This window comes from Octopus sinensis, linkage group LG18 (assembly GCF_006345805.1).
Source record: "Octopus sinensis linkage group LG18, ASM634580v1, whole genome shotgun sequence".
NCBI classification, from domain to species: domain Eukaryota; kingdom Metazoa; phylum Mollusca; class Cephalopoda; order Octopoda; family Octopodidae; genus Octopus; species Octopus sinensis.
Genome location: NC_043014.1, coordinates 7,800,051 through 7,825,050, shown reverse-complemented (window position 1 = coordinate 7,825,050; position 25,000 = coordinate 7,800,051). Strand labels below are relative to the sequence as shown.

Here is a 25,000-nt window from a genome sequence, read left to right as displayed (position 1 = left end):
AATGAAGATATACATTCCCAAATGGATTGCTAATGACACACGTCTCTGTTGCAACCCTTGCTTGTTAGTAGAAGTCATAAATGAGCCGAGCAGAGTCAGTGGGTATGCAATTAAAAGGGTTCACATAGTTGTAGCTTGTGTTATATTTATTTATTCAACATGAAGAACCTGATGATATTTGCATGCATGTGTACATTTGCATATGTGCATGTGTGTATAAGTAACTGTATGTACGTATGCATGTATGAGTGGAGGCACATGGCCTAGTGGTTAGAGCAGCGGACTCGCAGTCGAGGGATCGCGGGTTTGAATCTCAGACAGGGCGATGTGTGTGTTTATGAGCGAAACACCTAAGTCCCACGCGGCTCCGGCAGAAGGAAATGGCGAACTTCTGCTGACTCTTTTGCCACAACTTTCTCTCACTCTTTCTTCCTGCATCTTGCAGCTCACCTGCGACGGACTGGCGTCCCGTCCAGGTGGGGAACCTATACGCCAAGGAAACCAGGAAACTGCCCCTTATGAGCCAGACATGGCTCGAGAAGGAACAAAACATGTATGTATGAGTGGCAGGGTGGATAAATAGATCTTTTATCTTTTACTAGTTTCAGTCATTAGACTACGGCCATGCTGGGGCACAGCCTTGAAGAATTTAAGTCAAATGAATGGATCCCAGTCTTTATTTTCTTAAATAGACAGATAGGTAGGGAAATTACAACCGTGTTTCATGGTCTGCTACCACAACAGCTCCTTTATGGAATCCAGTTAGCTCAAGACATCATCAGGAGGAACCACGTCCGGTTTCGGCCCCTACTCCTCTACCGTTTTGACGTGGCGGGGCCCCCCCTTTCGGAGGTGTCTTCAGCTCTGGTGTTGGGTGCATGTCTTCTTTCTTCTGTTCCCTGGCCTCTTCGATGTATCGTCAGCGAGTGTCAGACTGTGACTAACTGTCTTGTCAAATTTCTCCCTTTAAATACCTGCCACATAGGCTCCAGCAGACAGCCCCAGCAAGTTGTCACGTGACACTGTCTCACCTTAACTGAGTAGTGAAGGCGCGTAGTGTTAGCCCACGCTTTTTCTAAACGACCGTCACCTGTCAGTCAGCTTGTCTCACCTAATGATGTTAGCGTGTTTATGACTTTCAAGCCATTTTCGGTCATCCCGCTTCGGCCATATATAGAAGCTGGCTTTTTTGACCGCCACCTGTACTCTCCTTATTAGTTTACGCAGCTTGGGGCTAGAAAAAAACAAATCTTCTTTTGAAAAGCGTTGTCATTTTCTTTTCAATGAAGCCTCTATCACTGCCAGGTGATAATATTCGACATTCCATCCCTGTTCTCTGCATTCTCTGATTAGCTTCTCATAATAACAAATGAATTGTCGTGATTAGTAATAAATTCTCGTATATTCCATCTTCTGTCTTTCATTTGCTGTATACCGAATGATCACTCTGAAATCGGTTGTCCTTGTTTGTCCCCTCTGTGTTTAGCCCCTTGTGGGTAGTAAAGAAATAGGTATTTCACCTGCCGTTATGTTCTGGGTTCAAATTCTGCCGAGGTCGCCTTTGCCTTTCATCCTTTCAGGGTCGATTAGATAAGTACCAGTTACGCACTGCGGTCGATGTAATCGACTTAATCCATTTAGCTACCAGGTATAAACCATTTGTTTTATTATCCATTAACCACAACTAATTTCCGATTTCCAGGAGGAATGTGCTATATGGTAGCGTACCAAGATGATGGATAAAATATCACTGGATGTTTCGCGAAAGGACATACCTATACCCAGGATGAAGGATTTTATATGTGATCTTTTGGAGAAAACAAACCAATTAGTGTGCAGAATGCGGTGGAAAGCTTTCTTTTTCGACAAAGAGCTTAGAACAAACAACAAACCTGAACATGGTGACCCACGAAGAAAAGTATTCAAATCTAGAAGGAACAACACCTAACCAACACCTAACCAGATTTGAAGAAGAATTATATAGTACAGTCTTCATTAACATCATATAGTATAGTCTTCATTAAAATTATATAGTATAGTCTTCATTAAAATTATATAGTATAGTCTTCATTAAAATTATATAGTATAGTCTTCATTAAAATTATATAGTATAGTCTTCATTAAAATTATATAGTATAGTCTTCATTAAAATTATATAGTATAGTCTTCATTAAAATTATATAGTATAGTCTTCATTAAAATTATATAGTATAGTCTTCATTAAAATTATATAGTATAGTCTTCATTAAAATTATATAGTATAGTCTTCATTAAAATTATATAGTATAGTCTTCATTAAAATTATATAGTATGTCTTCATTAAAATTTATAGTATAGTCTTCATTAAAATTATATAGTATAGTCTTCATTAAAATTATATAGTATAGTCTTCATTAAAATTAATAGTATAGTCTTCATTAAAATTATATAGTATAGTCTTCATTAAAATTATATAGTATAGTCTTCATTAAAATTATATAGTATAGTCTTCATTAAAATTATATAGATAGTCTTCATTAAAATTATATAGTATAGTCTTCATTAAATTATATAGTTAGTCTTCATTAAAATTATATAGTATAGTCTTCATTAAAATTATATAGTATAGTCTTCATTAAAATTATATAGTATAGTCTTCATTAAATTATATAGTATAGTCTTCATTAAATTATATATAGTATAGTCTTCATTAAAATTATATAGTATAGTTTAATTAAAATTATATAGTATAGTCTTCATTAACATCATATAGTATAGTCTTCATTAAAATTATATAGTATAGTCTTCATTAAAATTATATAGTATAGTCTTCATTAAAATTATTATAGTATAGTCTTCATAAAATTATATAGTATAGTCTTCATTAAAATTATATAGTATAGTTTTCATTAAAATTATATAGTATAGTCTTCATTAAAATTATATAGTATAGTCTTCATTAAAATTATATAGTATAGTCTTCATTAAAATTATATAGTATAGTCTTCATTAAAATTATATAGTACAGTCTTCATTAAAATTATATAGTATAGTCTTCATTAAAATTATATAGTATAGTTTTCATTAAAATTATATAGTATAGTCTTCTTCATTAAAATTATATAGTTAGTCTTCATTAAAATATATAGTATAGTCTTCATTAAAATTATATATAGTATAGTCTTCATTAAAATTATATAGTACAGTCTTCATTAAAATTATATAGTATAGTCTTCATTAAAATATATAGTATAGTCTTCATTAAAATTATATAGTATAGTCTTCATTAAAATTATATAGTATAGTCTTCATTAAAATTATATAGTACAGTCTTCATTAAAATTATATAGTACAGTCTTCATTAAAATTATATAGTATAGTCTTCATTAAAATTATATATAGTATAGTCTTCATTAAAATTATATAGTATAGTCTTCATTAAAATATATAGTATAGTCTTCATTAAAATTATATAGTATAGTTTTCATTAAAATTATATAGTATAGTCTTCATTAAAATTATATAGTATAGTCTTCATTAAAAATATAGTATAGTCTTCATTAACATCATATAGTATAGTCTTCATTAAAATTATAGTATAGTCTTCATTAAAATTATATAGTATAGTTTTCATTAAAATTATATAGTATAGTCTTCATTAAAATATATAGTATAGTCTTCATTAAAATTATATAGTATAGTCTTCATTAAAATTATATAGTATAGTCTTCATTAACATCATATAGTATAGTCTTCATTAAAATTATATAGTATAGTCTTCATTAAAATTATATAGTATAGTTTTCATTAAAATTATATAGTATAGTCTTCATTAAAATTATATAGTATAGTCTTCATTAAAATTATATAGTATAGTCTTCATTAAAATTATATAGTATAGTCTTCATTAACATCATATAGTATAGTCTTCATTAAAATTATATAGTATAGTCTTCATTAAAATTATATAGTATAGTTTTCATTAAAATTATATAGTATAGTCTTCATTAAAATTATATAGTACAGTCTTCATTAAAATTATATAGTATAGTCTTCATTAAAATTATATAGTATAGTCTTCATTAAAATTATATAGTATAGTCTTCATTAAAATTATATAGTATAGTCTTCATTAAAATTATATAGTATAGTCTTCATTAAAATTATATAGTATAGTCGTGCATTCAGTTGCGAAAGATATGCAACAGTCATAAGGTTATACAATACATTACAATGCAATATCCTCCTAAATCATCGAGCAACCATATGCCGGTCAACATTTGATATGTTGTTAGACTGGCAAGCTCAACAGCATATCACATGAAACTCCATGTATGATAAACTGTAAAGAGTTGTAAGTGTTTAAAATCCAAGAGACTTCAGACACAACATGCATAAACAGACACACAGGGCTCAAGCTGTCTGCCTTGATGCTTGTTCTCACCAGTTTTTACAAGAAATGACTTATTAAAACCGGAAACAACATTCTCTTACTACTATACTACACTGGCAGAATCGTTAGCATGCCGGGTGAAATGCTTTGCGGTATTTCGTCTGCCGCTACGTTCTGGGTTCAAATTCTGCCGAGGTCGACTTTGCCTTTCATCCTTTCGGGGTCGATTAAATAAGTACCAGTTATGCATTAGGGTCGATGTAATCGACTTAATCCGTTTGTCTGTCATTGTTTGTCCCCTCTGTGTTTAGCCCCTTGTGGGTAGTAAAGAAATAGGTATTTCGCCTGCCATTACGTTCTGGGTTCAAATTCTACCCAGGTCGACTTTGCCTTTCATCCTTTTGGGATTGATTGAATAAGTACCAGTTATGCACTGGGGTCGATGTAATCGACTTAATCCGTTTGTTCGTGTTTGTCCCCTCTGTGTTTAGCCCCTTGTGGGTAGTAAAGAAATAGGTATTTCGCCTGCCGTTACATTCTGGGTTCAAATTCTGCCCAGGTCGCCTTTGCCTTTCATCCTTTCAGGGTCGATTAAATAAGTACCAGTTACGCACTGTGGTCGATGTAATCAACTTAATCTGTTTGTCTGTCATTGTTTGTCCCCTCTGTGTTTAGCCCCTTGTGGGTAGTAAAGAAATAGGTATTTTGCCTGCCGTTATGTTCTGGGTTCAAATTCTGCCGAGGTCGACTTTGCCTTTCATCCTTTCAGGGTCAATTAAATAAGTACTAATTACGCACTGGGGTCAATATAATCGACTTAATCCATTTGTCTGTCCTTGTTTGTGCTCTCTGTGTTTAGCCCCTTGTGGGTAGTAACGAAATGGGTATTTCGTCTGCTGTTATGTTCTGGGTTCAAATTCCGCCGAGGTCGACTTTGCCTTTCATCTTTTCGGGGTCGATTAAATAAGTACCAGTAACACACTGGGGTCGATAAAATCGACTTAATCCGTTTGTCTTCTCTGTGTTTAGCCCCTTGTGGGTAGTAAAGAAATAGGTATTTCGCCTGCCGTTACGTTCTGGGTTCAAATTCTGCCGAGGTCGCCTTTGCCTTTCATCCTTTCAGGGTCAATTAAATAAGTACTAATTACGCACTGGGGTCGATATAATCGACTTAATCCATTTGTCTGTCCTTGTTTGTCCCCTCTGTGTTTAGCCCCTTGTGGGTAGTAAAGAGATATATATACTACACTCCATCTACCTAAAAACACACAAACAGCTTCAAGAGCAAACTGATTCCAGATCTAATTAAAGCGTAGCATATCTAAGAATGGTTATTTCACAGCATCTGATGGAATCTGGCCGTGTCCTGAAACTGACCAGGCCAACTCAACAACATAGATAATAACAAGAAACGGAACTTACAATGTCATTTTGATACTGCCGAAGTTTCTGGCAAACTTCACACTCAGACACCTGTTAGAATAAAAAGAAGCATTACTAACGTGTGTGTGTGTGTGTTGTGTGTGTGTGTGTGTGTGTGTGTGTGTGTATGTTTGTGTGTGTTTGTGTATGTGTGTTTGTGTGTGTGTGTGCGCGTTTGTGTGTGTGTGTGTGTTTGTGTGTGTGTGTTTGTGTGTGTGTGTTTGTGTGTGTGTGTTTGTGTGTGTGTTTGTTTGTATGTGTGTGTGTATGTGTGTATGTGTGTTTGTGTGTTTGTGTGTGTGTGTGTTTGTGTGTGTGTGTTTGTGTGTGTGTGTGTGTGTGAGTGTGTTTGTGTGTGTGTGAGTGTGTTTGTGTATGTGTGTGTGTTTGTGTATGTGTTTGTGTGTGTGTGTGTGTGTGTGTGTGTGTGTGTGTGTGTGAGTGAGAGAGACAGAGAGAGATTGAGTATATAGGTGCTTGAAATCACTATATAATGATAGTGGGGTGAGCATCTCTATAATCATTTTAACTCTATAACACCCATTGTTACTAATCTTTGATACGGGTCTTTTCGCTTTGACCGGCAGATTTTTTAAATAATTTCTTTGTAACTAAACACTTTTAAACTTCGTATACTGGTAGAATGTGTTTATAAAACATCTTTTTCTCTTGGCTTTCTTGAGAAAATTCTGTAGTTTGTAAGCTATTTCCTCTTTAATTTCTTAATTTTCGGCAATTTCAACCAATCAATGACATCTAATGAGGTGAAAACAATATCTGCCGAAGTCTGTCAACAACAATTTTTAGCGGTGTCATATGAAAATGTCCTTTGATACTTCAAATACTGTACTCCTATAAAATAAAAAAACAAAGAACAAACTATAGGCGCAGGAGTGGCTGTGTGGTAAGTAGCTTGCTTACCAACCACATGGTTCCGGGTTCAGTCCCACTGCGTGGCACCTTGGGCAAGTGTCTTCTACTATAGCCTCGGGTCGACCAAAGCCTTGTGAGTGGATTTGGTAGACGGAAACTGAAAGAAGCCCGTCGTATATATGTATATATATATGTGTGTGTTTGTGTGTCTGTGTTTGTCCCCCTAGCATTGTTTGACAACCGATGCTGGTGTGTTTACGTCCCCGTAACTTAGCGGTTCGGCAAAAGAGACCGATAGAATAAGTACTGGGCTTACAAAGAATAAGTCCCGGGGTCGATTTGCTCGACTAAAGGCGGTGCTCCAGCATGGCCGCAGTCAAATGACTGAAACAAGTAAAAGAGTAAAAAGAGAGAGAGAGTACAAAACATGAACAGGCTCTGGAGATTTTCTATGTTTTTTGCAGGATTGATTGATAAGTGAATACATTTTAAGTACAGGCATAGCTAAGTGCTTAAGAAGTCTGCTTAACAACCACAAGGTCTCAGGCCCAGGACAACTGTGAGACATCTTGGGCAAGTGGCTTCTACTATAGCCCCACATTGGCCAATGCCTTGTGTGAGAAACTGGCCGAGAGAAACTGCGTAAAAGGTCACTGAACTGGTGGGTGTGACTGTCTATCCTGACATTGTGTGAAACAAAAAACAAATATTACGGAGATGTACTTGCATAGCAAGTAATTTGATCTGAGATCGTGTGCTGAAACGAAAACAATTGCAGCGTGGAAGGTGTTTGTAAGCCATTTAAGAAACACACAAAAGCCGTTCGATTCACTTCAACATTTAAGTTTAATTTGTCAAAATATTTTCGGCGCTTTAAGACCACGACCTGTTCCGATGTAGCACAAATTTTTGTCAGTGAACAGGTCGCGATCTGAAAGCGACGAAAATATTTTGACAAATTAAACTTAAATGTTGAAGTGAATCAAACGGCTTTTGTGTGTTTCTTAAATGGCTTATAAACACCTTCCACGCTGCAAAAAACAAATAGGTCTGTGTTTATGATCTGTCACTAAGTGGTACGACAGAGGTCACTAAAATGTGAACCAGGCTTAAAAAATAAGTACAGGGGTCAATATAAGTGACTTTAAAAAATCCTTCAAAATAGTGACCCAATATGCTTGCCATTCAATAAAGGGAGCAAGTAATTTATTCTTTTGCTATACATATTTTATTTTTTATTTTCTCACCTGACAGTATTTTTGAAAGTGAAATCAAAAATCAAAATCAAAATCAAATTCGATGACTGGCGTCCATGCTAGCGGGGTGCAAAGAGCACCATACGAGTATGATCAGTGACAGAGCGGCTAACCAGCTTCCGTGCCAGTGGCACTTAAAAGGCACCATTAGAATGTGATCGTTACCAACGTCGCCATAAAGAGCACCATCCGAGCATGATTGTTGCCAGAGCGGCTATCTGGCCTCCATGCCGTGGCACGTAAATGACACCATTCGTGCGTGACCGTTACCAGCATCGCCTTACTGGCACCTGTGCCGGTGTCATGTGTAAAAGATTCGAGCGAGGTCATTGCCAGTACCGCTTGACTGGCCTCGTGCCGGTGACACGTAAAAGACACCATTCGTGCGTGACCGTTACCAGCATCGCCTTACTGGCACCTGTGCCAGTGGCATGTGTAAAAGATTCGAGCAAGGTCACTGCCAGTACTGCCTGACTGGCCCCATGCCGGTGGCACGTAAAAGCACCCACTACACTCTCGGAGTGGTTGGCATTAGGAAGGGCACCCAGCTGTAGAAACTCTGCCAGATCAAGACTGAAGCCTGGTGCAGCCATCTGGTTCACCAGCACTCAGTCATTCGTCTAACCCATGCTAGCATGGAAAGCGGACATTAAACGATGATGATGATGATAATGATGAAGGATTGCTTACCCATTTTTTAATGTCTTCAGTCAGTGATGACCAATAGTATTTTGAAGTGACCCGGAGCAAAGTTTTAGCCTCTCTCATATGTAACCCACTGGGCAGAATGTGGGAATACTTAAATACTTTCAATTGGTCAGCCAGTTTGTCCAAAACAATTTTGGGTTCTTCATCTACTTTCTCAGAGATTGATGAAACTAGGAGAAAAAAAAAATTCAAAACAAAGAATGATTTTATATATCAAGCAGTCAATCACATAAAGCAAGAAAGTAATGTCATCATCGCGGATCCGTGGAATAAGCTGCCGGGCGAGATGGTGAAGATGCCGACGACCGCTCGGTTCAAAGTCTCCCTTGACCACAAGTGGCCTGAACTCTTTACATGAACACCACCATGTACATAACTCCATGTCCCCCTACATGGCCTTGCTTTTTTGCTTTTTGAGCCAAAAAATTAACTAACTAACTAATTAACTATCATTGTTTAACGTCCGTTTTCCATGCTAGCATGGGTTGGACGGTTCAACTGGGGTCTGGGAAGCCAGTAGGCTGCGCCAGGCCCAGTCTGATCTGGCAGTGTTTCTATGGCTGGATGCCCTTCCTAACGCCAACCACCCTGTGAGTGTAGTGGGTGCATTTTACATGCCACCTGCACAGGTGCCAGACAAGGGTGGCAAACGGCCATGATTGGATGGTGCTTTTTACGTGCCACCGGGTGTCTATAATAATTGATGTGTGAGAACAGTAAAGGTTATGCCTATAACAACTGGTGCATTGAGAAAAGAAAAGATATAGACTAATGGCTGAAGGGACAGCAAAGATTATCAGGAGGGTTCTAAGCACTTCAAAGACTACTGAAAACTTGTGTGTACCTAAGGTTACAGGTAGTAACCTACTTCCCACATAAATCCTACCAGGAGTAAGACCAAAACTGAGTCAAGCCAAAATAATAATAATCTTTTCTACTAAAGGCACAAGGCCTGAAATTTTGGCTTTTCAATTACATTGACCTCAGTACATAACAGGTACTTATTTTATTAATCATGAAAGGATGAAAGGCAAAGTCCACCTCAGGGAAATTTGAACTCAGAATGTAGAAATTAGCAAAATGCTGCTAAGCATTTTCCCTGAGGTGCTAATGATTCTGTCAGCTGCCCAACTTCTTGATTATTATTATTATTATTATTATTATTATTATGATGATGATGATGATGACGACGATGACAGCAATAATAACTGCCCTGATGCAGTACCAGGCAGTGGCTCTCATGACTTCTGATCTTAACTGATTGGAAGTGTTACCATGTACATTGTTTTGTCTTGGTATAAAAGACGGGCTACAGCAAATATTCTGCTCAATACCACAGATTTGCTTGTCAGTTGTTTGACCTTAACCAGTTGAGCATGTCCCTCAGTGGCTGACGATATGTGCATCTCTGATCACGAGCAGAAGTAGTGGGGGAGCATCATAGCCATGTGTTGAGAGGAATTCTTTGGGGTTTGAATAACTCACCTCTGGAAACGTGGGTGTTTCGTTCAACATCCTTAAACAAACCTTATTCAAGGACTTTTTGAGTGGGATGGGGTACTCAACCTGAAGAAAATTCAAACTGGATGCAGACCTTGGGAGAAAAAATATTTCAGGCCACCTTCTGTTGCACATTCTTTCCACGGCACCTCTATAGGGAGCTGCAAGTAGAGGCAAATTCACATCATACACCCATACCTATACACATACACACATACACACACATGTGCTCCAGCATCACCATTGCCATGACAACTAAAACACTGAAGGGTTTCCACGGGTTCTCACGGAGTTCATCACAAGATTATGGTAGAATAAATATTCCTCGGTAGGATCAAACCCAGGTCCAGGTGTTTGTGAAGCAAATTTCTTAATTACACAGTCGTTCCATGCACTCAACAAAGTATGGTAGGAATTTATAAATAGAGGCAGAGTGGAAATGAATTCGAAAGAAAAGATTTATCGTATAGGTGCAGGAGTGGCTGTGTGGTAAGTAGCTTGTTTACGAACCACATGGTTCCGGGTTCAGTCCCACTGCGTGGCACCTTGGGCGAGTGTCTTCTACTATAGCCTCGGGCTGACCAATGCCTTGTGAGTGGATTTGGTAGACAGAAACTGAAAGAAGCCTGTCGTATATATATATATATATATATATATATGCGCGTGTGTGTTTGTATGTCTGTGTTTGTCCCCCTAGCATTGCTTGACAACCGATGCTGATGTGTTTATGTCCCTGTTACTTAGCTGTTCGGCAAAAAGAGACCGATAGAATAAGTACTGGGCTTACAAAAGAATAAGTCCCGGGGTCGAGTTGCTCGATTAAAGGCGGTGCTCCAGCATGGCCGCAGTCAAATGACTGAAACAAGTAAAAAGAGTTAAAAAAGAGTATACATACCATTTGTTGCTAATTTAGCCAGTATCCGAGCATCGACTGAATTGTGTGCAATCTTCCACTGATAGGCCCGTAGCTTATCAGAGCTTAGTCTCTTCTGTCGATCATACTTATTTGTTATTGATTTTGGAGAATTCTTTACAATACTAATAGCAGACTGGAAAAGGAAAACATTTCACTGCATCAGTATATAAACACACACACACACAAACGCAAACGCAAACATACACACACAAACAGGTAACATATAACACAGTTCAACCTATCACATGGTCAGATTGTCAGCAATGAAACTGGTAACCCCACGAAGCTTGCTTAGTGAGGGGGGGTAATTTGGTCACCCTGCTGGAAGAAAATCAAAATCCATCAGAGGCCGGAGGAACTCGTAAGACTCAACAGCCTTCCAACAGTATGTATACAGAGGGAATTAACCTCAATGACGAAAATCCTTGAGCAAGGGTCACAATGAAGCCATGGGGAGTAGCATGGCAGGTGTGTGGTGTTGGGCATTTTGATCTTCATTCCGCTAAACTACATGACAGTCTAGGTGGGGGAACCTCTTCGGCCAATGGTCAGTCAAGGGTCAACCAATCCAATTAGCAGATTGCTGCCTCTTGGTAGAACATGCAAATGATCAACTCGCTTTAGTTACTTAAAAACACAATGAAGTTCTGAGTCTCATAGTACACCAATAGAAGTTGGATGACTGGTACTAGTAGTAGTGGTAGTAGTAGTAGTAGTAGTAGTAGTAGTAGTAGTAGTAGTAGTAGTAGTAGTAGTAGTAGTGTAGTGGTGGTAGTAGTACTGGTGGTAGTAGTAGTAGTAGTAGTAGTGGTGGTGGTAGTAGTGGTGGTGGTGGTGGTGGTAGTAGTAGTAGTAGTAGTAGTAGTAGTAGTAGTAGTAGTAGTAGTAGTAGTAGTAGTAGTAGTGTGTAATGGTAGTCTCTCAAGTCAGAGAGAGAAAGAGACAGAGAGGTCTTCAATTTCTTGTAGAGCAACCTTCTTGTTGTAGTAGTAGTGGTAGTAGTAGTAGTAGTAGTAGTAGTAGTAGTAGTAGTAGTAGTGTGTAATGGTAGTCTCTCAAGTCAGAGAGAGAGAGGTCTTCAATTTCTTGTAGAGCAACCTTCTTGTAGATGATTGTTAATAGTAATCAAATGCTTGGGTTGCACATCAGCTCACTCCCTCCATCAAATCAACAAGAGATGAAATGTTTTGCTCAAAAACACAATTTACCACCAGGCCCAGGAATCAAACCTACAATCATCTGATCGTAAGTGGAACACACTAACCATTAGGCCACATACCCTCTCTCTCTCTCTCTGTGAAAATCAATCAAAACAAATCAAAATAGATGAACATCAATGGAATTTGTATCTTTGTGGTACCAGTGCCGGTGGCACACAAGAAAACCATCCGAACGTGGCCGTAGCCAGTACCGCATCGACTGGCCTCCGTGCTGCGGGCACGTAACAAACACCATCCGATCGTGGCCGTTCGCCAGCCTCATCTGGCACCTGTGTCGGTGGCACATAAAAACACCATCCGAGCGTGGCCGTCTGCCAGCCTCGTCTGGCACCTGTGTCGGTGGCACATAAAAAACACCATCCGAGCGTGGCCGTTCGCCAGCCTCGTCTGGCACCTGTGTCGGTGGCACATAAAATCACCCACTACACTCTCGGAGTGGTTGGCGTTAGGAAGGGCATCCAGCTGTAGAAACACTGCCAGATCTGACTGGCCTGGTGCAGCCTTCGGGCTCCCCAGACCCCAGTTGAACCGTCCAACCCATGCTAGCATGGAAAACGGACGCTAAATGAATGATGATGATGATGATATATCCACTCGTGAATTTCATCACACACAACATGGACCAAATTTCTTCTTAAGAAAAAATATATACTCAAATAAATTAAACATAATATCATGAATAGCGATAGTGAAACCGGTCGATATATTAAAAATAATATTAAAACCATGTAAGTGTGCATATTTTCCTTTTTTAATTTCTTATATACATTACAACCCACCATGTGGGGACAACTGAAATTCCTCTTTTCTGTTGCTACTACTATATATATATATCTTTAAATGTAATATGTGACAATTATTTGGTAGCCATGGAGGTATGGGCATGAGTGCTTATGCGAATACTATGAACTATTTTACCCCCTTACTTTTACTCCCTCCCCTCACTTAGCGGTCATTCAAATAGCTCTTTTGTCTTAATAACGGTCAATCACACAGTAATTTCCCTTTGTTTAACGGTCATTTTCATAGCACTTTTTCCGACGGCCGGGTAACTGAAGAGATGGCGGCATGGATTTCCTCACCAGCATCCAAAACTCGGAGTTTTATCATGGCAACCGAATAATTGTCACATATTACATTTACAGATAAATTCCTCTATTTACATATCTAGGTCACTTTCATTCTTTTGTTGTCTTACCATTTCTATCAATATATATATATATATATATATATATATATACATATATATATACATATATATATATATATATATTATATATATACATATATATATATATATATATATTTATTTATATATATATTATTTATATATATATTTATTTATATATATATTTATATGTTATATATACAAGGTGCAATGGGTAAATTGTCACCATTTTATGTTTTTAATTTCATGCATGTGCATTGTTTGTTTTTGATTTTGCTGACTGCACAGTATAGTAGGGTCAGTTGGGCACTGTCTATAAGAAACCAGTACCAGGAAGCAATTCACTCTGACAGATATTTGGAAATGACATGCTGTACTACTTGGCATTCACATCGGAAGTTCCAATATGAACATTTCAGACCATTTGGGAAAGGACAGTGCAGAGTATTTTGAAAGAGTTGGAGGAGTCTAATGGTGATAACGAAGGTACGGCAGCTCAGAAAACTCACCCTGATCATTCTGATAAGAAAAAAACTTCTGAATTTGTTGGTGAGATCCAGGCCATGATTGACAACGGTACCCTTCAAGTCAATCAGGTCAATCCCCAGGGAAATGGGAGTGTCTGAGTTTCTTATCAGGCAGGTAGTGCATGACGACATTCAGTATTCCTCATACAAGATGAGAAAGGGCCAATTCTTATCCCAAGCCATCAAGAACAAGAGGAAATAGCGTGTTACGAAGCTTTTGAACAAGCTGAAGCATCCCCTCCAACTGAACATGCTTTGGTTTTTCACAGATGAGAAAAATTTCTGCCAGGAGCAGATGGTGAACACATAGAACAACCGTTGGCTTGTCGTGTCCCCGAAACATGTACCGAGAGTGATAAAAATCAAATATTTAGTCAACATCATGGTGTTTGGAGTGATCACTAGTGATGGCAACATGCCTCCATTCATCTTCCCACACGGCCTCAGACTCAACACGGAGGCCTACATCAAGTGCCTGGAGGAGGTAGTGCTGCCCTGGGTCAAGAGGATGGCTGCTGGATGACCTTATGTCTGGCAACAGGGCTCTGCACCATGCCACACAAGCAGGAGAACCCAGTTGTGGCTGTCAGACAATTTCTGCAACCACATCACCCCAAACATCTGGCCACCCTAACTCCCCACACTGCAACCCACTTGATTATTACATGTGAGGCACAGTTAAGCAAGAGACCAACAAAAATCCTTGTAACACCAAAGATGAACTGAAGGCAAGAATTATGGCAGCATTCACAAAGAGATCATCCAGAAGAGTTGCAGGGGAGTCCAAAGATATCTGGAGGCTGTGGTTGAAGCCAATGGCAATTTTATTGAATAAATTTACTCTTTAGTATTTCAAGATATTTTTATGTAATTTTGGTATATATGTGTCTGTTAAAATGAGATGTCAGCATTATTTTCATTTTTGTGTAATTAAGACAACAATTTATTCATGCACCATCATTATCATCATCATCGTTTAGCGTCCGCTTTCCATGCTAGCATGGGTTGGACGGTGCAACTGGGGTCTGGGAAACCAGAAGGCTGCACCAGGCCCAGTCTGATCTGGCAATGTTTCTACAGCTGGATGCCCTTCCTAACGCCAACCACTCCATGAGTGTAGTGGGTGCTTTTTACGTGCCACCTGCACAGGTGCCAGATAAGTCTGGCAAACGGCCACGATCGGATGGTGCTTTTTACGTGCAACCGGCACGGACGCCAGGCGAGGCTGGCAAACGGCCACAATCGGATGGTGCTTTTTACGTGCCACCGGCACGGAAGCCAGTCAGGGCGGCACTGGCAACAGCCACGTTTGGATGGTTCTCTTATGTTCCACCAGCACTGATATCACAGCGACAATTTCCATTCATGTTGATCGATTTTGATTTCTGATTTTTTGATTTTTTGATTTTCACTTGCCTCAACAGGTCTTTACAAGTAGGGTTTTGTGTCCCAAGAAGGAAAGGTATGCATAAGTGGACTGAGGCAATGGGTGATGGTCTCACTTGTCCTGCCGGGTCTTCTCACGCACAGCATACTTCCAAAGGTCTCAGTCTCTAGTCATTTCCTCAGTGAGACCTAAAGTTCGAAGGTCGTGCTTCACCACCTCATCCCAGGTTTTCCTGGGTTTGCCTCTTCCACAGATTCCCTCAACAGCTACGGTGTGGCACTTTTTCACACAACTATCTTCGTCCATTCTCGCCACATGGCCATTACAGCGCAAACGTCTCTCTTGTACACCACATCTGATGCTTCTTAGGTCCAACTTCTCTCTCAAGGTACTTACACTCTGTCGAGTATGAACACTGACATTACACATCCATCGGAGCATACTGGCTTCATTTCTTGCGAGCTTACGCATATCCTCAGCAGTCACGGCCCATGTTTCATTGCCATATAGCATGGCTGTTTGTACACAAGCATCATACAGTCTACCTTTTACTCTGAGCGAGAGGCCTTTTGTCCCTAGCAGAAGTAAGAGCTCTCTGAACTTTGCCCAAGCTATTCTTACTCTAGCAGTTACACTTTCAACACGCCCACCCCCGCTACTGACTTGGTCACCTAGGTAACGGAAGCTATCAGCTATTTCTAGTTTTTCTCCCTGGAAAGTGACGGAAGTTGGTCTCAGAGCATTTTCAGTGTTTATTGCTCCTGAGCATCTGCCACATACAAAAACTATCTTCCTAGTTAGCCTTCCCGTGACGTTGCTGCACCTCTTGTGTGTCCATAGCTTACACTTGGTGCATCTTATAGAGTTTCTACCTACGCCTTTCCTACAGATCGAGCAAGGCCATCTACCTGAAGGCGTTTGTGACTTGTCTACCTTCCTACTTATTAGGACTTTGGTTTTAGCTAGGTTGAATCTAAGGCCCTTCAATTCTAATCCTTGCTTCCACACCTGAAACTTCTCCTCCAGTTCTGATCATGACTCAGCAATTAGAGCAAGGTCATCAGCATAGAGGAGCTCCCAGGGGCATCCTGTCTGGATGGAGAAAGCTTCCAACAGGGTCCCCCGATCCCTTATCTGGTGGTCAATGAGGAAACTAGGGATAGATGAATGGTTAGTGAGAGCTGTGCAAGCCATGTACAGGGACGCTGCTAGTAAGGTGAGGGTTGGCTACGAGTACAGTGAAGAATTCCGGGTAGAGGTAGGGGTCCACCAAGGTTCAGCCCTCAGCCCCCTCCTATTTATCGTGGTCCTCCAGGCAATAACGGAGGAATTCAAGACAGGATATATGTATTTATATATATATGTATTTATATATATATTTATATATATATGTATTTATATATATATGTATTTACATATGTATATATATATATGTATTTATATATATATATATATATGTATTTATATATATATATATATATGTATTTATATCATCATCATCGTCATCATCATCATCGTTTAACGTCCGCTTTCCGCGCTAGCACGGGTTGGACGGTTTGAGGGTCTGGGAAGCCAGGGGCCGCACCAGGCTCCAGTCTGAATCTGGCAGAGTTTCTACGGCTGGATGCCTTCCTAACGCCAACCACTCCGTGAGTGGATTGGGTGCTTTTTACGTGCCACTGCACAGGGGCCGGAGGGTCCGGCATCGTCACGATCGGTTCGAGCATTTTAACGTGTCAGCGGCACATGGGCAACGAGAGGTCCGGGGTACTTTGGGGATCCAGGGTACTTTGGGGATCCGGGGGGACTTAGAATGAGTAGGGGGTATGTGGAATTGCTGCAGAAAGCAGCCCGGGTCTTGTAGTCACAGCATTATCATCACTGAGTAACGTAATTAGGTAGAGAAAGAAATACAGATATTCTAGAGTTGAGTTGGGGAGGGGGAGGTCCAGTTGAGGCGGGTAATATAGGAGGGCAACCAGTGGGGAAGGTTGGGGTAAGGAGGAACGATGGCAGGAAGGGTTGGTGTAGGTTCCTAAGAAATAAAGACATTCGTTATCGTCACTGAGTAACGTTATTAGGTAGAGGAAAGAATACAGATATTCGAGAGTTGAGTTGGGGAGAGGGGGGGTCCAGTTGAGGCGGGTAATATAGGGGAGCAACCAGTGGGGAAGGTTGGGGTAAGGAGGAACGATGGCAGGAAGGGTTGGTGTAGGTTCCTAAGAAATAAAAACATAGGATATTACGAGGCGGGAGGGAATGAGGCAGTGTCAGGAGGAAGCATAAGATCGGTGGGCAGTTGATGAGCTATGGCGCTAGCAGCTTGTCTTTTCACAGTGAAAGCATATGAGGAGAAGGGGTAGTGGGGGGAGGGGGTAGGGCGTAACCGGGTGTAGATGAGTAAGGCGTATCCGGTGTAGATGGTGAGGACAGGGTATACTGGTATTGGTGGTGGGAGGTGAGGAACAGTGTTCACCGGTATTGGTGGTGGGGGTGAGAACAGTGTTCATCGTATGGTGGTGGGGGTGGGGGGGCGGGCGCACCGCCAATGGCTGAAGATGGGAAGAGATGGGAAGAGATGGGAAGAGATAGGATTACGGCTTGAGGTAGCCTGGCCTAAGGTTAAATTTTGTAGAGAGAGAGATAGAAAGATAAATCAAGTTATGGCGAAGGCTTGAAAGTAGCCTAAAAGGTTAAATTTTCGTAACAATGTATGAAGAAACGTAGTAACAACGAATAAAATAGTAAGATAAATTTTTAAGAACTTGCTGCGGACATCGAACGGGAGTTGAAATTGAATTGGGAATTTAAATTATAGAATCGTATGGTGAGAGGAGGAAAAAAGACCGCCAAATGCTGAAAGATGGGAAGAGATGGAAGAGATGGGAGAGAGATAGGATTACGGCTTGAGGAGCCTGGCCTAAGGTTAAATTTTGTAGAGAGAGAGATAGAAAGATAAATCAAGTTATGGCGAAGGCTTGAAAGTAGCCTAAAAGGTTAAATTTTCGTAACAATGTATGAAGAAACGTAGTAGTAACAACGAATAAAATAGTAAGATAAATTTTTAAGAACTTGCTGCGGACATCGAACGGGTTGAAATTGAATTGGGAATTTAAATTATAGAATCGTAATGGTGAGAGGAGGAAAAAAAGACCGCCAAATGGCTGATGCTGAAGATGGGAAGAGATAGGATTACGGCTTGAGGTAGCCTGGCCTAAGGTTAAATTTTGTAGAGAGAGAGATAGAAAGATAAATCAAGTTATGGCGAAGGCTTGAAAGTAGCCTAAAAGGTTAAATTTTCGTAACAATGTATGAAGAAACGTAGTAACAACGAATAATAAAATAGTAAGATAAATTTTTAAGAACTTGCTGCGGACATCGAACGAGAGTTGAAATTGAATGGGAATTTAAATTATAGAATCGTAATGGTGAGAGGAGGAAAAAAAAGACCGCCAAATGGCTGAAAGATGGGAAGAGATAGGATTACGGCTTGAGGTAGCCTGGCCTAAGGTTAATTTTGTAGTAGAGAGAGAGATAGAAGATAAATCAAGTTATGGCGAAGGCTTGAAAGTAGCCTAAAAGGTTAAATTTTCGTAACAATGTATGAAGAAACGTAGTAACAACGAATAAAATAGTAAGATAAATTTTTAAGAACTTGCTGCGGACATCGAACGGGAGTTGAAATTGAATTGGGAATTTAAATTATAGAATCGTAATGGTGAGAGGAGGAAAAAAAAGACCGCCAAATGGCTGAAAGATGGGAAGAGATAGGATTACGGCTTGAGGTAGCCTGGCCTAAGGTTAAATTTTGTAGAGAGAGAGAGATAGAAAGATAAATCAAGTTATGGCGAAGGCTTGAAAGTAGCCTAAAAGGTTAAATTTTCGTAACAATGTATGAAGAAACGTAGTAACAACGAATAAAATAGTAAGATAAATTTTTAAGAACTTGCTGCGGACATCGAACGGGAGTTGAAATTGAATTGGGAATTTAAATTATAGAATCGTAATGGTGAGAGGAGGAAAAAAAAGACCGCCAAATGGCTGAAAGATGGGAAGAGATAGGATTACGGCTTGAGGTAGCCTGGCCTAAGGTTAAATTTTGTAGAGAGAGAGATAGAAAGATAAATCAAGTTATGGCGAAGGCTTGAAAGTAGCCTAAAAGGTTAAATTTTCGTAACAATGTATGAAGAAGAAACGTAGTAGTAAACGAAAATAATAAAATAGTAGATAAATTTTTAAGAACTTGCTGCGGACATCGAACGGAGTTGAAATTGAATTGGGAATTTAAATTATAGAATCGTAATGGTGAGAGGAGGAAAAAAAGACCGCCAAATGGCTGAAAGATGGGAAGAGATAGGATTACGGCTTGAGGTAGCCTGGCCTAAGGTTAAATTTTGTAGAGAGAGAGATAGAAAGATAAATCAAGTTATGGCGAAGGCTTGAAAGTAGCCTAAAAGGTTAAATTTTCGTAACAATGTATGAAGAAACGTAGTAACAACGAATAAAATAGTAAGATAAATTTTTAAGAACTTGCTGCGGACATCGAACGGGAGTTGAAATTGAATTGGGAATTTAAATTATAGAATCGTAATGGTGAGAGGAGGAAAAAAAGACCGCCAAATGGCTGAAAGATGGGAAGAGATAGGATTACGGCTTGAGGTAGCCTGGCCTAAGGTTAAATTTTGTAGAGAGAGAGATAGAAAGATAAATCAAGTTATGGCGAAGGCTTGAAAGTAGCCTAAAAGGTTAAATTTTCGTAACAATGTATGAAGAAACGTAGTAACAACGAATAAAATAGTAAGATAAATTTTTAAGAACTTGCTGCGGACATCGAACGGGAGTTGAAATTGAATTGGGAATTTAAATTATAGAATCGTAATGGTGAGAGGAGGAAAAAAAGACCGCCAATGGCTGAAAGATGGGAAGAGAGGGAAGAGATGGAAGAAGAGATAGGATTACGGCTTGAGGTAGCCTGGCCTAAGGTTAAATTTTGTAGAGAGAGAGATAGAAAGATAAATCAAGTTATGGCGAAGGCTTGAAAGTAGCCTAAAAGGTTAAATTTTCGTACAAACAATGTATGAGAAACGTAGTAACAACGAATAAAATAGTAAGATAAATTTTTAAGAACTTGCTGCGGACATCGAACGGGAGTTGAATTGAATTGGGAATTTAAATTATAGAATCGTAATGGTGAGAGGAGGAAAAAAAGACCGCCAAATGGCTGAAAGATGGGAAGAGATAGGATACGGCTTGAGGTAGCCTGGCCTAAGGTTAAATTTTGTTAGAGAGAGAGAGAGATAGAAAGATAAATCAAGTTATGGCGAAGGCTTGAAAGTAGCCTAAAAGGTTAAATTTTCGTAACAATGTATGAAGAAACGTAGTAACAACGAATAAAATAGTAAGATAAATTTTTAAGAACTTGCTGCGGACATCGAACGGGAGTTGAAATTGAATTGGGAATTTAAATTATAGAATCGTAATGGTGAGAGGAGGAAAAAAAGACCGCCAAATGGCTGAAAGATGGGAAGAGATAGGATTACGGCTTGAGGTAGCCTGGCCTAAGGTTAAATTTTGTAGAGAGAGAGATAGAAAGATAAATCAAGTTATGGCGAAGGCTTGAAAGTAGCCTAAAAGGTTAAATTTTCGTAACAATGTATGAAGAAACGTAGTAACAACGAATAAAATAGTAAGATATTATATGTATTTATAGATTATATATTGTATTTATAATATATATATTATATATATATATATATTATATATATATATATATATATATGTATATACATGTATTTATATATATATATGTATATCTATATGTATTTATATATATGTATTATATATATATGTATATCTATATATATGTATTTAATATATATGTATTTACATATGTATATATATATATATGTATGTATTTATATATATAGATATATATATATATATATATATATATGTATATACATGTATTTATATATATATGTATTTACATATATATGTATTTATATATATCTATTTATATATATATGTGTATATATATATCTATTATATATATATGTGTATAATATATGTATTTATATATACATATGTATCTATATATACATATGTATCTCTATATACATATGTATCTCTATATACATATGTATCTCTACATATATATATATATATATATATATATATATATATATATATATATATATATTTATGTATATATACAATATATACATTTATGTTTTTAAGATACTATATTACTCACTTTTAAACGATTTCTAGCAATCTGTGACCTGACCCTCTGCTGATCCAAATAACGCCTGTATTTTTCTGGATCTCGTTCTTTCAACTGCCGACGCCATATTGTACTGCGGTTCACCTGTTATGAAATACAAAAGAATACAGGTGTATGAAGATTAAAATTTCTTAAAATTGAAATACATAAGCATTTAAGAGCAAATGAAAAGAAACGCTAAACTTCAGCTATACAAGACAGAAATAACAGCCATATCTCCTGAGATGAAGTGGTGAAGCACGACCTTCGAACTTTAGGCCTCACCATGGAAATGACTAGTGACCAAGACCTTTAGAAATATGCCATGCGTGAGAAGACCCGGCAAGCCAAATGAAACCATAATCTCATGGCCTATGCCAGGGACGTAATCAGACCACTTATGCGTACCTTCTTTGGACACTAAAACTCTGCTTGTGAAGACCTGTTGAGGCAAGTGAAATCAAAATCAAAATCAAATTCGATGACTGTCGTCTGTGCTAGCAGAGTGCAAAGAGCACCATAAGAGCGTGATCATTGACAGAGCGGCTAACCGGCTTCCGTGCCAGTGACACTTAACAGGCACCATTCGATTGTGATCGTTACCAACGTCGCCTTACTGGCACCTGTGCCGGTGGCATGTGTAAAAAGATTCAAGCGAGGTCGTTGCCAGTACCACCTGACTGGCCCCCATGCCAGTGGCATGTAAAAAGCACCCACTACACTCTCAGAGTGGTTGGCGTTAGGAAGAGCATCCAGTTGTAGAAACTCTGCCAAATCAAGATTGGAGTCTGGTGCAGCCATCTGGTTCACCAGCCCTCAGTCAAAATCGTCCAACTCATGCTAGCATGGAAAGCGGACGTTAAACGATGATGATGATGATCTCCCTACTGCCTAATGTATACAATGTGAAGGCTACAATATGGTAGCAAATCTACTGTCTTGTGTATGTATAAATAAGCCAAAAGGAAAACTTGTATATGATAGCAAGATCTGACACAAATGGTTATCATATATTCTGAAAACCCACATCCTACTGTTTCAGGTATGTATAAATGCAGGAGCCAACAAAAGAGACTTTCACATGCTAGCATGAGTTAGCCGCAGTCGGATGACTGAAACGAGTAAAAGAGTAAAAGAGAGTACATCATCATCATCATCCTTTAACATCCTCTTTCCATGCTAGCATGGGTTGGACGATTTTGACTGAGGACTGGCGAACCAGATGGCTGCACCAGGCTCCAATCTTGATCTGGCAGAGTTTCTACAGCTGGATGCCCTTCCTAATGCCAACCACTCTGAGAGTGTAATGGGTGCTTTTTACGTGCCACTAGCACGGGGGCCAGTCAAGCGGTACTGGCAACGACCTCGCTCGAATCTTTTTACACATGCCACCAGCACAGGTGCCAGTAAGGCAACGTTGGTAACGATCACACTCGAATGGTGCCTTTTAAGTGCCACTGGCACGGAAGCCGGTTAGCCGCTCTGTCAATGATCACACTCTTATATATATGTTGGTAAGAACCAACGTGTGGCTCTGCACATTACAACTTTCTAAAAAATAGCAGATACATCTCCATATCACATAATGTTGTCACACACACATAAATACACACATATAAACACGAGAGGGTACCCAAAAGTATCCAGAAACGATCTCTGTGGGGCAAGCCCATTGTAGTTCAGGCTTCTGCTGCTAGAAGCCACTTGATGCAATCCTCAGGCATCAGTTTGCGGATCAGCATTGTACATTCAGGTCATACTGTCATGCGATGCATCTTTATCTTGCAGTGCTTCTCCCCTGTTCATCAATTTTTGCGATGGCTGAAACGAAGGAACAGCATACTTCTGTGAAATTCTGTTTTCTGCTGGGGAAAACAGAGGCCGAAACAGCTGACCAGGAGGCTGTCATGAGCAAAACACAAGTTTACGAGAGATTTTCACGCTTTAGGAATGGTCACTTGTTGCTTGAGGACCAACCTCATTCAGAGCAACTGTTGACCTCCCAAATGAGTGAAAACATCATGAAAATTCATAAACTGACCTCGGAGGACCATCACCAGACAATTGACAAATTTGTTGATATGACCGGTGTAAGCTGGAACTCCTACCAACGAATTTTGAAGATCAAAAGCTGTCGTGACTGAATGCATGTTGTGACCTGAAAGAAAAGTTGGACGTTGACCTGGGCCTTTTTTCGAAGGTTATCACTGGAAATAAAAGCTGGTACTTTTATTACCACAGAGAAAAGGGGTATACTCTTTACTCATTTACTTGTTTCAGTTATTTTGACTGCGGCCATGCTGGAGCACCGCCTTTAGTCGAACAAATCGACCCGGGACTTATTCTTTGTAAGCCCAGTACTTATTCTATCGGTCTCTTTTGTCGAACCGCTAAGTGACGGGGACGTAAACACACCAGCATCAGTTGTCAAGCAATGCTAGGGGGACAAACACAGACACACAAACACACACATATATATATATATATATATATATATATATATATATATATATATATATATATATATATATACGACAGGCTTCTTTCAGTTTCCGTCTACCAAATCCACTCACAAGGCATTGGTCGGCTCGGGGCTATAGCAGAAGACACTTGCCCAAGGTGCTACGCAGTGGGACTGAACCCGGAACCATGTGGTTGGTTAGCAAGCTACTTACCACACAGCCACTCCTGCGCCGTATAAATACAAAATACAAAGATTTTTAAAAAAATTTTATTATAGTAAATAAATTGTTACTTTGTCAATTTTATTACTCTATTTCATTTAATATATATATATCATCATCATCATCGTTTAACGTCCGTTTTCTATGCTGGCATGGGTTGGACGGTTCGACTGGGGTCTGGGAAGCCAGGAGGCTGCACCAGGCCCCAATCTGATCTGGGAGTGTTTCTACAGCTGGATGCCCTTCCTAACGCCAACCACTCCAAGAGTGTAGTGGGTGCTTTTTACGTGCCACTGGCACAAGGGGCCAGTGGAGGTGGCATCGACCATGATCAGATGGTGCTTTTTACGTGCCACCAGCACGGAAGCTAGTCTAGGCAGCACTGGCATCGGCCACATTCGGATGGTGCTTTTTATGTGCTACCGATATGGGGCTCACAACCACAATTTCCATTTGATTTGATTTCGATATTTTTGATAGGCGCAGGAGTGGTTGTGTGGTAAGTAGCTTGTTTACCAACCACATGGTTCCGGGTTCAGTCCCACTGCGTGGCACCTTGGACAAGTGTCCTCTACTATATCCTCGGGCCGACCAAAACCTTGAGTGGATTTGGTAGACGGAAACTGAAAGAAGCCCGTCGTATATATATATATATATATATATATATATATATATGCGTGTGTGTGTTTGTGTGTCTGTGTTTGT

General features: G+C 39.3%; 1 protein-coding gene across 1 annotated transcript in view; it reads right to left on the bottom strand.

Moving 5' to 3' along the window:
- Positions 1 to 25,000, bottom strand: part of LOC115221371 (serine-rich adhesin for platelets-like) — a 35,730-nt gene that overhangs the window by 5,490 nt on the left and 5,240 nt on the right. The window contains exons 2-5 of the mRNA XM_029791545.2: positions 21,603 to 21,716; positions 11,027 to 11,180; positions 8,614 to 8,801; positions 5,795 to 5,845 (exon numbers count right to left, since the gene is read on the bottom strand). Coding sequence (XP_029647405.2) covers positions 5,795 to 5,845; positions 8,614 to 8,801; positions 11,027 to 11,180; positions 21,603 to 21,716 — 507 coding nt within the window. The remainder of the gene's footprint in view (positions 1 to 5,794; positions 5,846 to 8,613; positions 8,802 to 11,026; positions 11,181 to 21,602; positions 21,717 to 25,000) is intronic.